Below are 14,139 nucleotides of genomic sequence, written 5' to 3'. Positions count from 1 at the left end.
CATGAAGCAAGCGCGCCCCACCGACAGCATGTTTTTGCCGCGAGTTCAAAATCGCCAGCTGTTCTGATTCAATTCCGACCTGCTTTCTCCAATTTTGACCGTATTTCTATGAGTAAAATTCTAAAAAACGAAGAAAAGGATGGAATAAGTGAAAGCCCATCAAATTGCACTTACTGTTATACTCTGGAATGTTCTCTAAGAATTGAGTCCACATCATCAACCAAGAAAAAAACTCCAATAAATTCGAAAAATGCAATTTTAACAGTCGGAAGGAATGCTCATAGGTTTCCATTTTTTAAATAACATTTTTCAAGTCTAAATTATTTTAGAAAAATCCATTTACGAATCGAACTAAAGACGACATCAAGCGGACAACCGGCTGTTGTCAGTTACGATGCCACAGATGCAGTTGTTCATCTTCAAAATGTGGCAAATGGAAAGTGTACAGTAGAAATTCCATCGTTGTGAGTGTTGGAAGAAGTTCCAGATTTCATTGAAAAAAACCCGGAAGAGATCAGATATAAACATTACATTTTCAGATCGTTGATGTTCCAAATGTTCAACTGTGCACCTCGAAAATTGAATGTTTTTATGAAGTCGCTGCAAGCGAAATTGGATATAATGAAAATGGATAATCAGTCGTTATCTGCGTTGTGAGTGAAAGTTTATCCTAATAAAATCAATTGATAAACTGTCAAATTCGATCATAATTTTATTCATCTCAGACCAAAGCAGTTCTCTCGTCCACCGGTCGTGTTCAATGTTCTCAGTCCTTTGTCAGTTGGAGAAATGAGAAGAGTCAAAAAGTAAGAATCACAAGCATATTTTGGAAAACATTATTATTTTTAGAATGCGTGAGCCATCTTCTCTCGTCACGAATCCTCTTACCGATAATTCAAAGTTATCTACTTCTACGACCCCAAAACGAAGAAATTCTTCAATGAATTTAGCCGAGGGACTCCAAACTAGAATTATAAATAGATCGATTGGATTGAAAAGAATGACAAGTTTTGCAAGAGACGACCGAGAAAAGGCAGAGGTAAGAATGACAGCACAAGCGCTACCTCATGTGTTTCAAGACTTGTTTACATAAAATGAAATTTCAAACAGGTTCTGACCTCTTTGAAACCACTGAAAGATGCTCCATCAATAGCGGAACGGATTCAATTATCTGATGAACAGAAATCAGTTGTTAGATGTGTGATAAATGTATGTATTTGACAGTTTATTCTATTGTATTCTTGTATTTTCAGTCCCGTTCCAGTGTATTTTTCACTGGATCAGCTGGAACTGGAAAATCTGTGATTCTGAGAAGGATAATTGAAATGCTTCCAGCTGGAAATACATATATTACAGCAGCAACAGGTAAATAACAAAGTCGGATACCAGTACAACAATCAATTTTCTAGGTGTGGCCGCTTCACAAATCGGTGGAATCACTCTTCATGCGTTTTGCGGATTTCGATACGAGAATTCTACAGCTGATCAGTGCCTTCAACAAGTTTTGAGACAACCTCATATGGTTAAACAATGGAAACAATGTTCTCATTTGATAATTGATGAAATTTCAATGATCGAATGTGACTTTTTCGAAATCCTGGAATATGTTGCACGAGTTGTTCGTAACAATGATCATCCATTTGGTGGAATTCAATTGATTATTACTGGAGATTTCTTCCAATTACCACCAGTTACTAAAGATAATGATCCCACTTTTTGTTTTGAGGTAGATCTCAAAAATGCTGAATTTCTGGTTTAATCAATGTTTTTATTTTTCAGAGCGAAGCTTGGGACCGTTGTATCCAAAAAACTATTGTTCTGAAAAATGTCAAAAGGCAAAATGACAATTTATTCGTTAAAATTCTAAATTTGGTCAGAATGGGAAAGTAAGTTTATCATATATTTTTTAATTTTTCACTGAAAGAATCTACTTAAAAATTCATAATTATGGAGCTTTCAGATGCGACCAGAAGTCTGCTGATCTTCTCAAACAATCCTCAAAAAATGAGTTTGCATCTCATGTTATTCCTACAAGATTATGTACTCACTCTGAAGATGCTGATCGTATTAATCAGCAGTCATTAAATGAAACAAAAGGAGAACAGAAGATTTTTCATGCTTACGATGACAACGAATTCGATTCGAAAATTCGAACTTTAGCTGTCAAAAAATTGATTCTAAAAGTTGGATCACAAGTCATGCTTATCAAGAATCTGGATGTCAATAAGGGACTTTGTAACGGATCGAGAGGATTCGTTGAGAAATTTTCTGAAAATGGGAATCCAATTATCCGATTCGTTTCACAAGATGTCTCGATTGAGGTAATTTGAACTCAAAACAGTGATACTTCTAGAAAATGTCATAGTTAAACCAAACTGTGTCCATTTGTACGTATTCTCTTTCCAGATTCGCCGCTCAAAATTCTCGATTCGAGTTCCCGGATGTGATGCTCCATTCGTTCGTCGCCAGCTTCCGCTTCAATTAGCATGGGCAATATCTATTCATAAATCACAGGGAATGACATTAGATTGTGCCGAAATATCACTGGAAAGAGTGTTTGCTGACGGACAAGCATATGTTGCGTTGTCAAGAGCAAGATCTTTATCGGCTATTCGAATTATTGGATTCGATATTTCTTGTGTAAGAGCTAATTCAAAGGTAAAATTGATTGTGTTAAGGTTTGCATAGATGTCAAAATTATATTACAGGTCATTGACTTCTACAAATCGATCGAAAATAACTACGATGAAGACGATGACGATTTTTCTAGGCCATCTTCAAAAATTAAAAGATTCCGATCACTCTAATCCATTCTCTACCTTGATTTTATTTACTCATTTTATATGATTTCTCACAATTGAATTTATCAAGTTCCAGCACTTTGTAGGTTCCTACTTTGACTACCACTGATATTTTTTCATTACAAATAATTTTATGTTTTCATGAATTTTCTGAATGCTATATTTAATCCTGTAAAATTTCGGCCAATTCTGAATTTCGTCTAGTTTTATTTCTGTTCCATCAAAATTTTCAAATATTTTATTGTCGATTGCAAAAATAAATTCTTAATTATCATAATTTTTCAATCCGCTTTTCTCATTACTCGAATGTTTGCTTCTGTATTCTTCTAGCATTCTGGAAAAAACATTTCCAGGAGAATCTTCACCAAGAGGAAACTCACGACGATCTAGAATCCGACTCCGCCCATTCTGATTCCTCATCTCCCATCAAAAGTGGCAAAATACACATAAAATAAATCGCCAAAATGAGGAATATTGGAGCCATCGAAACAATCAAAACAGCCATATGTAGCATGTTTTCCAGAATTGTCGGACGCAATTTTCTAGATGGATTCTCGAAAATCAGATAAACTTGCATTGGACTTCTGACATCTTCGACTGATGTTTTTCGGATTAACGCTTGATTTTTGAGAGGTAAAAGACTTTGAACCCACGCGGAATACGAAGAACTCCTCATTTTCGATTTATCGATCGGATTGGTTTTCAGATTGCAAGCAGTGTGGTGGGTTGTGTTGAGTCTGGAAATAATCCGTGTATTTGAAACTAAATCATCAGATAAATCGTATCAATCTGATCAAATTCGAATCTCTCTACCATATTTTCAAATTCTTTTCCCCAATAAATATACTCACAATGTTCTCATCTCATTCAGTATTCCGAGTGATCTATTCTCACTACAATGACTTTTTTCGATTTCTTTTTCCAGTTTTTCAAAAGCCAATCGACTTTTTTCACATGAAATCTCCACATATTTCTCATACTTCGTATTCATTATTTCCACTAATTTCTCAATCGTTGCGTTGAATTTTTTGGTGGAATTGAAGAGAAGTTTCCCATTTATTGATCTTGGGATAAACCTTCTATTTTCATTGTATTCTGATTCTGCAGCCAATAAATGAAATAGAGTAGTCTCTTGTTCGACTGCCTTTTTGAGTACGTTTCCATAATTAATCGAATAAATTGCTCCGTTTTCAGTCAAATCGAATGGATTCACTTTTTCGAAAGCTGCGAAATTCTCGTGTTCTACTTGTTGATGAACCAATTGAATGAATGTTATACGAGCAATCAGAGCTCTAAAAAAAACTTGGATTACTGTAACTTATTCTGATACAAATGCACTCACGCAAACAAAAAAAGACAAATTATGGTGAATGACATGGTTACAGGTACTGATAGTTCAGCTACTCGTGTTGTGGCGTGAACTAGCAATGGCCTAGCCTAGTGAACGTCCAACCCTGAGGTCACACGTGGCAAGAAGATCTGCCTATATAAGATGAAGAGAACTCTTAGTTGTTGATTCTCACCATGTAATAAATGGTTTTATAAGTCCCTTCTCCCGCCACCTAAGGACATAACAATTGGCGATCAGGATCTGAACAACGAACCGACGCCCGGGGGCTTGGCATGCCGGACGGGACCGTTGGCCGGTGCGCTTGGAGAGGGAAGAAAGGAAGAGATCCCGATGGACAACATCGTTAAAAAAGAGAAGCGGTAAGAAGGGTAGGAGAGCGAGGAGCTCGGGATCATCGGATCGCCCAGAAGGAAGAAACCGTAGTAGCAGTAGAAGTAGAAGTAGAAGAACCAGCAGCAGCGCCGAGTGAAGATGGATCGAGGTACTCGTTCAACGATTTCGAATGGTAGATTTCGTGTGGAAGCTGTCAGATGCATAAGGAAATGCCGTCGTGCTGAAGATCGTTGGCCGAAGATCAGAGGATCGAAGCAATGATGAGGACATTGGTCCCGAAGAAGAAAAGCTGTGGAGTCTAGGCAGCGGCTGTCGTGGAAGAACCGAAGATGCAAGACAGTAGACAAACGAACTTTCATTAAAGAAAGGGAGGTGTTGTGGCGTGAACTAGCAATGGCCTAGCCTAGTGAACGTCCAACCCTGAGGTCACACGTGGCAAGAAGATCTGCCTATATAAGATGAAGAGAACTCTTAGTTGTTGATTCTCACCATGTAATAAATGGTTTTATAAGTCCCTTCTCCCGCCACCTAAGGACATAACAACTCGTTTACACCACTTCCCTGAAAAACTTATTGTTAGTTTTTGTATTTCCCAAAAATCGCCAATTTGTGACATTTTAATCAATTTAATCGTTGCTTCCACATCTACTGAAACTCACTTTTGAATTCAAACTTGACCATCAAGAGAGCCGTGAGAATTACAGTAATCACTAGAGATATAGTGATTGAAGATTCCGCACAAGTTTCATAGAATTCTATTATGTGCTTTTTCGGGAGAATGAGTACTGTAGAGTGATATTTCTCTACGAAATCTTCAATCGTTCCCAATGCTTTTATGAAAATCGGAATGGATACATCGAGAGCTTTCAGAATTATGTCAATGTATTCAGCTTCGAGATTTCCAAGTTCCGAGTGGAGAATATCTGTAAATTGATGGAAAGTCGTGGATGGGAAAGATTACTGTTTTCCGAGTTCCCGTAAGACCTCTATTAGAATTCATGTCATGTTCACGGTATACCTGATGCCATGATTGTCTTATGTATACTCACTAAAATTCATTTCTGTTCTCCAGTTCATCAAAGATTCATTAGTAATCTTCAGCAGTTTCCTGCAGTTGTTATTCATTCCTTTTTTATCAAAAACTACATTTCGTTTAAGAAGATCCTGTAAAATAGTCTTTGGCAAAGAGTCGATCATAGTTGGAATCCGACCAAAAAGAGTATCACGTACCCTATCAAATAGTGAGGTCATGTTCATGTTATCAGTGTATCGATCCACCAATCGATGTGATATCAAACCCTTGGCAAAATCTTTCTTGAATAGACATGGAACCATCTCCATTTTCCTTGCGATCCGCGCTTCGAGAGCTGGAAATGGAGTTCAATACTTCGTTTACAAAGGAGCAAACTTACGAGCGAATTCTCCATCATTTGTGTTATATAAATCCACAATTCCTTTAGTTGTTGCTGCAAATGAGTCCCTTATATTCGAGTGGAGAACCAATAAACCAATGCAACAGAATATTGGAATTATGGTCAATCCGGAACGATGTTCGGTGAATTTGAAACGGATTCCGATGAATTCAAAGAATTCTGAGACGTCCATCATCCAGACAATGAAGAAAATGACAACTGAGACGATGAGACAGAACATTGAAATGATCAACTGGCGAACAGAAGGCTAAAATAGAACTCTCTCTCTCTACATATCTAATGTTTTCTCAACTAACCAATTGCTTAAAAACAATCGAAAAAATATCAGAATATCCTCCTGACTTTCCTTCATTCAATTTCCCAATCACATAATCTTCAACAACTTTACTCGTCGAATTCTCATCTCGATTCATCAAAAAATCATCGATCATAAAGAAGTCTTCGCCCAATTTCAGATTCGAAACTTCTAATTTATAACTGACTGGTTCCGGGAACCAGCGGAGACATTGAAGATCCGCTTGTGGTTTGATCAGATGAATATTCAGGAACAGTAATAGAAGTGTTTTCGTTTTCATCTCGATTTCTGATACGCCTTTTCTAAAATATCATTTTTCTTGCACGGTCTTGGATGATTTCCCTGGAAACTCTGAACAACTCACCGACGCAATTATTCTTCTTAAAAGGTAGTGGATTTTATGTTTCTTAAATACAGAAATGTGGCAACGAGGCATATCACGTAAAAAATGTTCATGATTTTAAAATTTTTCAGTTTTCTAGAATTTCCCAAACCTCCTACTCCTTTTTCAACTACCATTCCTAGAAAATCTTGGAAAATTTTCTTCATTTTTTCCCCACTCTTCCTATCTATTCCAAACATATAAAATATTTATAAATTGTTTCAATTTTGTCTTTTTTTTTCTTCTTCATTCCAATCATCATCAAAACGAGTATGTGCAAATAGAACCACATCTCTCCCCTCACTTATTTCTCTTTTTTATCCGACAAACATTTTTTTATTTCTCAAGTTTTTCTTATGTTTTCTTATGTTCCATGGAGACAAAGACATCTTTTTTTTGGAAATTACCAGAATATTTTCTTCTTGAACATTGTTTTCTAGTAAACAAATAACAAAACGGTGTCTGATTTCTCAACTTTTCTTCAGAAAATTAAATTTCCGCACAAGTCTTTTAAAGGTTTTCTTTTCTGTGTTTTGTGAAAGTTTTCAAAATTTCGAGAATTTTTTCAACGAACACAAAAACAAAAAACACGAGTTCTATGAGCCAATTCGATTCCCCTGAGGCGGTTTTCGTGAAAATTTTCAAAATTTTTTGTGAAAAAAGAGGACTTATTTGTCATACTTGTCGGCAACTTTCTTATGCTTTTTTCTCAAAAAAATATTTCAGAATTTTTAAAAACTTCACAATTGGACAAGAGCTTTGAAATTAAGTTACTCAAACTTTGAAGATAAGTGATGTTTTGAAAAAACTCACAAACATTTTGAGAAAGATCTTGAAAATTTCAAGAATCAGAAGACACCCGGAGCATCTGGAAACCAGAAAAACGGATATTCTGGAAGTTATGATTCCAACGACTGCATTTCCCTGGAGATTTTATTCAAAAACTTCTCATTTATCACCCTTTCGGCACTTTTTCTATTTTGTTTCAAGCATTTCCGAAATCTCAAAACTTTAAAAAAAGCGCTCCAAACTCTTTTTTCGTCGTCGTTTTCTTCCGTTTGCTATAACTCAAAAATGCGTCTTCGTCTCGGCAGATGTTCACAAAAAAAAGAGAGAAAAGATGAGAAGGAAATCGGAGACTTTCGTGTCCAGTTTAGTTCTGATCTCATATTTTCTCCAGATTTTTGTTCACATTTCTTGATTTTTTCTCTCTATTATTGTTTGAGTATTTAGTTTTTGTTCACTTGAAAATGGAAACGAGATTTGATCTCTCATTTCTAGATATTTAGTAACCAATTAACATGCTTTTTCATTAAATAAAACGGTAGAGAAATCTGCGAGTTATTATATATTTGAAATAAGTTTGTGCAAGTCCATAACTTCTTCTCTGAATTTTCGAGATGATTCCTGAAACTTCCTTGTCACTTCGGAACATCTCTTCCTCTCAAAAGTTCATCTCTTCGTCACTTTTATTCCTTTTTCTCTTCTTAATTCTGTTTTTTTTCCAAAGAGCATTCAGAAAAAAGATGATGCAAAATAAGATTTAGAAGAAAAAACGAAAGAATGTCTGGGGGATGTCATAAAATTCAATTGAATTTATTCACAATTCAATTTATTTCATTTCGTTTTACTTTTCTTTTGTCGTTATGTATCATTGTAATGTGTTCTCAAAAACAGTTTTTCTCTGGTTGTTGTGTCAAAGAAATACCCATTTCTCTTTCAACCTATTCTTCCCAAAAAAGAATATATATATTCTCTATTTTCCAGAAGCAATTTCCCATATACACTCAATACCAATTCGTTCGTTTCCTATCCCCTTTTTCATTTCTTTCTTCCATTATTTATCTCTTTTCTCCCTATATATTTTTCTTCGCTCATTGTGCTCCTTCTTTTTTCTTTCTCTTTTTTCTCGTCATTATCCACCCAATTCTTTTCAACGTCATCATTGTCATTTTGAAAATTTGAAGCGTTTTTTCATTAGTTTTTATTGCAAATGACTTCCAAACACTTGCTCACTTTATTTTATTTTACTTTTCCGGTTTTTCCACACCGGCTTTCGACTTTCCGAAATCTATCCCTGATATTTTTACTTGTACCATTCCTCCATAATTTTATGCATTTGTATGTATCTTTGACTCAATCAATTCTTCATATTTCCAGTGTCCTCTATGCAATGGTACCACTGGCTTTTGCTCATTGGACTCCTTATGTTTCTGATTTCATGCTCCGTCCAAGCATGGCTCAGATTTTCGAAACGGTTCTCCGACTCGTATGATCTATCGAAAAATGCACCAAAGCGAAACGAGGTTTCCAAGGAATTTTATGTGTGATTCGAGGAATAAGAAATTGGAAAAGGAATGGTTAGCAATAATAACGAACGGTGAGATTTTATATTTTGAAACAGTCCAATTTGAAGGTATAACAAAGGTTTTAAAAATCCTTAAAACTGCATTTTTGTTATGAAAAATGACTTGACTCTTTTTAATTATAGGGTCTCCGAAATCATGTGTCTCTACTTATGAACTTCGATGTCTACAACAAAAGAAGTGGTCGCTGTCATTTTCAGTGTCTTCAATCTATGGACACAAACCGTCAATAATTTGTTTTCTGGTTATTGAAACATGTACATTCTGATATAAACTTTTCTACATGACTGGAGCATTGTGCATTAAACAGTTTTAACTTTCGTTTAATTTGAATCAATTTATTCACAAGAAACATAAAAATTCGTTCTGACAATATGCCATACATAGGAAAATTCTAAAAATTATCCACGTGGAAAACCAGAATTTTCTAGATAAAATACAACAAAGTTCAGAGGATCAAACGGCGAAAGAGCATCGAGAATCACAAGTTTTCGGGCAAAGTTTAGAGACTTGATCCCTGTAACAGAGTTGAAGAACACCCCACAGTCTACAGTAGTCACCGTAGTCCATGCATTTCACTGGCGGGCTTGTTTCCTGAAAATATGGAAATCAATTGACTGGAATCAGTTAGTATTGAAAATACAATTACCTCTTCTACTGGAATTTCAGAAGTTTCTTCGAAAGGTGTCAGTGTTGTCGATGAGACTTCTGATTTGTCTGTGACTTCAGAAGGATACGTTTCCGTTGGTAAAACTACTGTAGCATTGCTATCTGGTTCTGAATCTGTGATCGTAGATGGTATTGGAGTAGTAGACGTTGTTGTTGGTTCTTCTGTCGTTGTAGTAATAGTAGTAGTAGTAGTAGTGGTGGATTCTGTAGTGGTCGTTGAAGCTTCCGTGGTTGTAGTCGTTGTGGGTACTGTAGTCGTAGCAGTCGTTGTGGTTGGTGCTTCTGTTGTAGTTGTAGTTGTAGTAGTTGTTGTAGCTTCTGTAGTTGTCGGTGCTACAAAAGTCTTCTTAACAGGGGCTAATTCTTCAACTGGATCCATCGTTGTGGTGTCAATGATAGAATAACCACGTCGATATGGAGGAATGGCTGGAAAATAGTTATTTCGATTTATCTGTGGAATTTTTGGCTTCATGCATACAACTAGATGGAAACTCACAAGGTCTAGTCGTCGTAGTCAACTTCGCTCTGATAACCGGTTCCACAAATTGAGCCACGAGTTCATCAGCGACCACTTTGATAGATTCAAAAGTTTCCAATCCAGTTGGAACAATTTCTCTTTCTGGAAGAAGGAAACCATGTCCCATCATTGTATTTTTTGGGCGGAGTTCGATCAAATATGCGTATGGAACCTTCAGCTGTCCCTTGGCCCAATCGTGAGATCCACCGGAAGCTTCGTCTGGAAAATCATTGCAATTCTTCGTTTACTCTTATATTATTCCAACTCACACATCAAATCAGCACCAGTTCCAACTTGATATTTTGTTCCATACAACTCGTACAAAGCTTTAGTTGCCCTCAAAGCCAATGGTCTCAATCCAGTATGATAGTCTTGTGGATAACTTTGTTTTCTGTGTCCGTATGGAATCAACCACATTTGAGAATATGAGTGGAGAGAGATAAATGCTTCTGGAGTATTCTGTTCAAGGAAATCACGGACTGCTTGCGATTCTGGTTCGGAAAAAGCTGAGGAACCGTGGTAAGTGTCATGGCAAGGGTCGGAGGAGGATCCAGTCGCTGGAAAAAGGGAATGTTTGAGAACGACCGGTTAGAAAAATCCCGTAACTGTTAGAAATTTTAAAAAATTGGAAGTTCATTCCTGCTCTCTAAAAAACCAAGCAAATTCAAAGACTCACAAGCCCAGAACCAATCAAAGTTTCGGTTCAGATCAACTCCAGAACAGCAAACAGTACTGAACGTCTGTCGATGACATTTGGCTGGACTGCGATTTTTTCTCCACATTCGATTCTAAAAGTAAAACTTCCATTGTTTCGAAAACTTCGTTGTCGACCAACCTTTTCTCTAGAATACTCATATCCGTCTGGATTCATCACTGGCAATATATAGAAGTCAATATGATCCATGAGTTTAGCCACAGTTGCATCGTTCTCATATCCCAGTATCAGTTCATGTGCAATATACATTGCAGTTGCTGGAGAGATCCATTCACGTGCGTGAATTCCTCCATCAATCCACATTGAGATTTTCGAACCGAGAGGATTCCGTTTTCCGGTTATCTGAAATCAATTTTAATGTTTTTCAACACAAAACTCATTCTCTTACCTTCATAACCAACAAAGTTCTGTTCTCGTGACTCTGTCCGATATCAATCAATGTGATCATTGTTGGATATTCCTTCTTCAATCTCTTCATTTCGGAGTGAATCTCATCCAAACTGTTGTATTTGTCATAAGCAAATCCAGCAATGGGATTGTAGAATTTGTCGCTTCCTCTCTCGTTTTCGATGGCTCTGAAAACGTTTACCTAGAGACACGGTTCGAACATTGAGGTACAGTTGTGGTTCAGTTGCAAGATGAAAATTATATTGGTAGCAATTGTCCATTTTCAAAAACTTTAAAATGGAACCCACTTCGAAAGATCGTTCACAGCCACAATGTAATTAATATTCTTAGACTCCAAATCACGAACAAACTTCGGAGCATCTGATGGAGCAACAGTCAGATCAACAATGGCTCCTGCAAAATTCCACTTTTCTCAAATTGTCTAGTGATCCTTAGACTTACCGATGTGAGTAGGTGGTTGCCAGAAATCGAGTTCATAAGGTGAAGAATCTTCGTAAAGACTTCGGAGATACTTCACACTGTTCTCTGTCTCCGGATTTATACGAATTAGTTTGAAACTGAAAAAAGTTCAATAATCTGAGGTAACACACAAATTGGATAAGACAGTTTTGAAATGTCGTATGTCTAATATCTTGGAAGACTTGTAAGAAAAATATAATTTTTTTGAAATAAGAATATAACGGTCAGATATCCAAAAAGTAAATCAATCTAATATAAACTCACTTGTGAAATGCAGAATTCTCATCAGTGTTGTGTATCGCTTGTATCCTTTCATAAATAAATGTAAGAATGAATAAAAAACTGAAAATATTTAATCGCATTTTGATGTAAGTCGTGGTCAGAAAGGTATCTCGGGATGGTCTGAAGATACACGACTGTCTCAGCGATGCTCCAGTGGTCAGTCAGCAGCAAAAAGGGGCTCAGAATTTTGACATTTTGTCATATTTGAAGAGAGGAGCCGTGGTGGTCAGAGAGAGAAAATAGACAAAAGTTCTCATCGTATGTGGACAAAAGAAAATGCGCACGCGGAGCATCCGAACAGAGAAAAAGAACAAATATGGAGGTATATGGTCACAAAGTCTCTCGTGAACACTGTATTAGATTCTTTATTTTTTGTTTCCGAAGAGCCAGAAGAAGTGAGTCAGTAGTCAAAAATATACATCAGTCAACAGAACGGAAAAAGTGTGGCACGCTTGTTCTGGAGGAGGGGAACCTTTCCAAAGCTTTTTACTTGCATGATCCTCCGAATTTCTGAAATAACTGAAACACTACAGTATGAGGTTCTCAACAACAATTGTTGACTATCCAAGACTCCAAATTATCAAGAAGTTGCCTCTTCGTCTGAAATCTATATAATACCGTCCAATGAAATCTTTATTTTTTATTTTTGGACAATGAGAAGAATTTGAGTTGTCAGTTAAAAATATATACATACAAAATAACAAAATCAGCCAAATAGACACTAATGTGCCCGCAGAAGTTCACAGTGTGGGGAGCGTTGAGGGTCCGAGAATACAAAAAAAGTTGAAAATCCTACAGGTTTACTCGATTATTGTTGTCGAAATCCGATGGCAATCGAAACTATTCCTAACAGAAATTACAAGAATATGCACAATTCTCTCTCATGAATATCGGAACCGTTCGACACAATTCCTCTCGTTCCTGAACCCATCGTTTACATGCGTGTCTCACATCGAAACATGATCCTTCAGTGCCGTCTCCAAATCGGAATCCGCGCGCTTTTGGTGCTTCTGGAAATTGGATACGGTATTTGGATTCTGGGGGATCATGTCTGGAGAGTATCGGTTTCCATTTGTAGAGAGGGAGGAATGACCAGAAGGTAAACTCATGTGGCCTCAGAATCGAAGACTAAATTTGGACCACTTGATTCTTTAGAAGATAGTTTTGGCCTGGTTTTTAGATGATCCGTGCAAGATTTTTGAGTAATTCTTGATTTTTTCAAAAGCAAAAATTGATAAAAACAGATGCTGATCTCAAAGTGTTGGATTCTAGCAAGAAAGAAAAAAATGGTTCTTCGTGTCTAGGGATTACGGTTTCAGTGGGTCATGGAAAATATTCTGAATAAGTGAAGAAATTCCAGAAACAAACCTCTCGGCGTGCTAGCCTTCTGAGCAACTATCCTATCCAACACTGCTTCAGCCACCACTCGAACTCCTTCCCATGTCTCTCTGGCTGTTGGAATCAACTCTTTTTCGTCCAAAATGAATCCGTCCCAATCTGAAAAGTATTCAGGAGTATGTGTAAACCTGTGATTTCATTTTACTTTTCTCATCGGGTCTCAATTCCAAAAGATATACAAATTTGACCTTCGCCTCGTGTTTCGCCCAGTCTTCAGATCCTCCAGAAGCCGGGTAAAGAGTGTCTGCTCCACTTCCGACGACGTACTTGGTCCCGTAAACTCTCTTCAGAGCTTGAGCAGCCTTCTTTCCTACTTCGTACTGAAATTTTGAACATCTAAGTACACAGACACACAGACAGACTCACCAAATCCTTGATGTCTCCAGGATAAGCGTCCTTCTTGTGACCATATGGATGAATCCAAATCTGGAAAATAATACATTTTTGAGAAATTTGATTGAAGACACATGGTACCTGTGAATAAGTGTGCAAAGTGATGTAAGCATCAGTTCTTCCTTTATATCTCTGTGACAACAGAGCATCTCTGACAGCCTTTGCCTCTGGCTCACTGAACGGAGCTGGTCCTTGATAGATCTCAGAGCATGGATCGTCACTAGTACCACTCTCTTCAATACATTCAAATAAATAATTAGTCCCCGATCTCTTTTCATAACTTTACTTTTTTTCTTCTAATACAAAAACTCTTGAGTAAAGGACAATAAAACTTGAA

At 36.9% G+C, this 14,139-nt stretch overlaps 2 protein-coding genes across 2 annotated transcripts; one reads left to right on the top strand and one right to left on the bottom strand.

The window, feature by feature from the left end:
• Window positions 1-108: 108 nt before the first annotated feature.
• Window positions 109-2,807, top strand: GCK72_001388 (uncharacterized protein; the record flags this gene model as incomplete). Its single annotated transcript, XM_003105049.2, has 12 exons — window positions 109-284; window positions 330-464; window positions 540-653; window positions 726-806; window positions 850-1,039; window positions 1,111-1,209; window positions 1,254-1,365; window positions 1,410-1,726; window positions 1,780-1,886; window positions 1,961-2,321; window positions 2,407-2,658; window positions 2,709-2,807. The coding sequence occupies 12 exons, from the start codon at window positions 109-111 to the stop codon at window positions 2,805-2,807; spliced, it is 2,043 nt and encodes a 680-aa protein (XP_003105097.2).
• Window positions 2,808-3,065: 258 nt separating this feature from the next.
• GCK72_001387 (uncharacterized protein) lies at window positions 3,066-6,493 on the bottom strand (the record flags this gene model as incomplete). Its single annotated transcript, XM_053722942.1, has 8 exons — window positions 3,066-3,135; window positions 3,182-3,538; window positions 3,653-4,112; window positions 5,145-5,408; window positions 5,535-5,649; window positions 5,716-5,852; window positions 5,898-6,165; window positions 6,215-6,493. 8 exons carry the CDS (start codon window positions 6,491-6,493, stop codon window positions 3,066-3,068), a joined length of 1,950 nt encoding a protein of 649 aa, XP_053591587.1.
• Between the last annotated feature and the right edge of the window lie 7,646 nt (window positions 6,494-14,139).

This window comes from Caenorhabditis remanei, chromosome I (assembly GCF_010183535.1).
Source record: "Caenorhabditis remanei strain PX506 chromosome I, whole genome shotgun sequence".
Classification (NCBI taxonomy): domain Eukaryota; kingdom Metazoa; phylum Nematoda; class Chromadorea; order Rhabditida; family Rhabditidae; genus Caenorhabditis; species Caenorhabditis remanei.
Note: the sequence above shows the minus strand (reverse complement) of the source record. Positions and strands in the feature narration are given on the sequence as shown.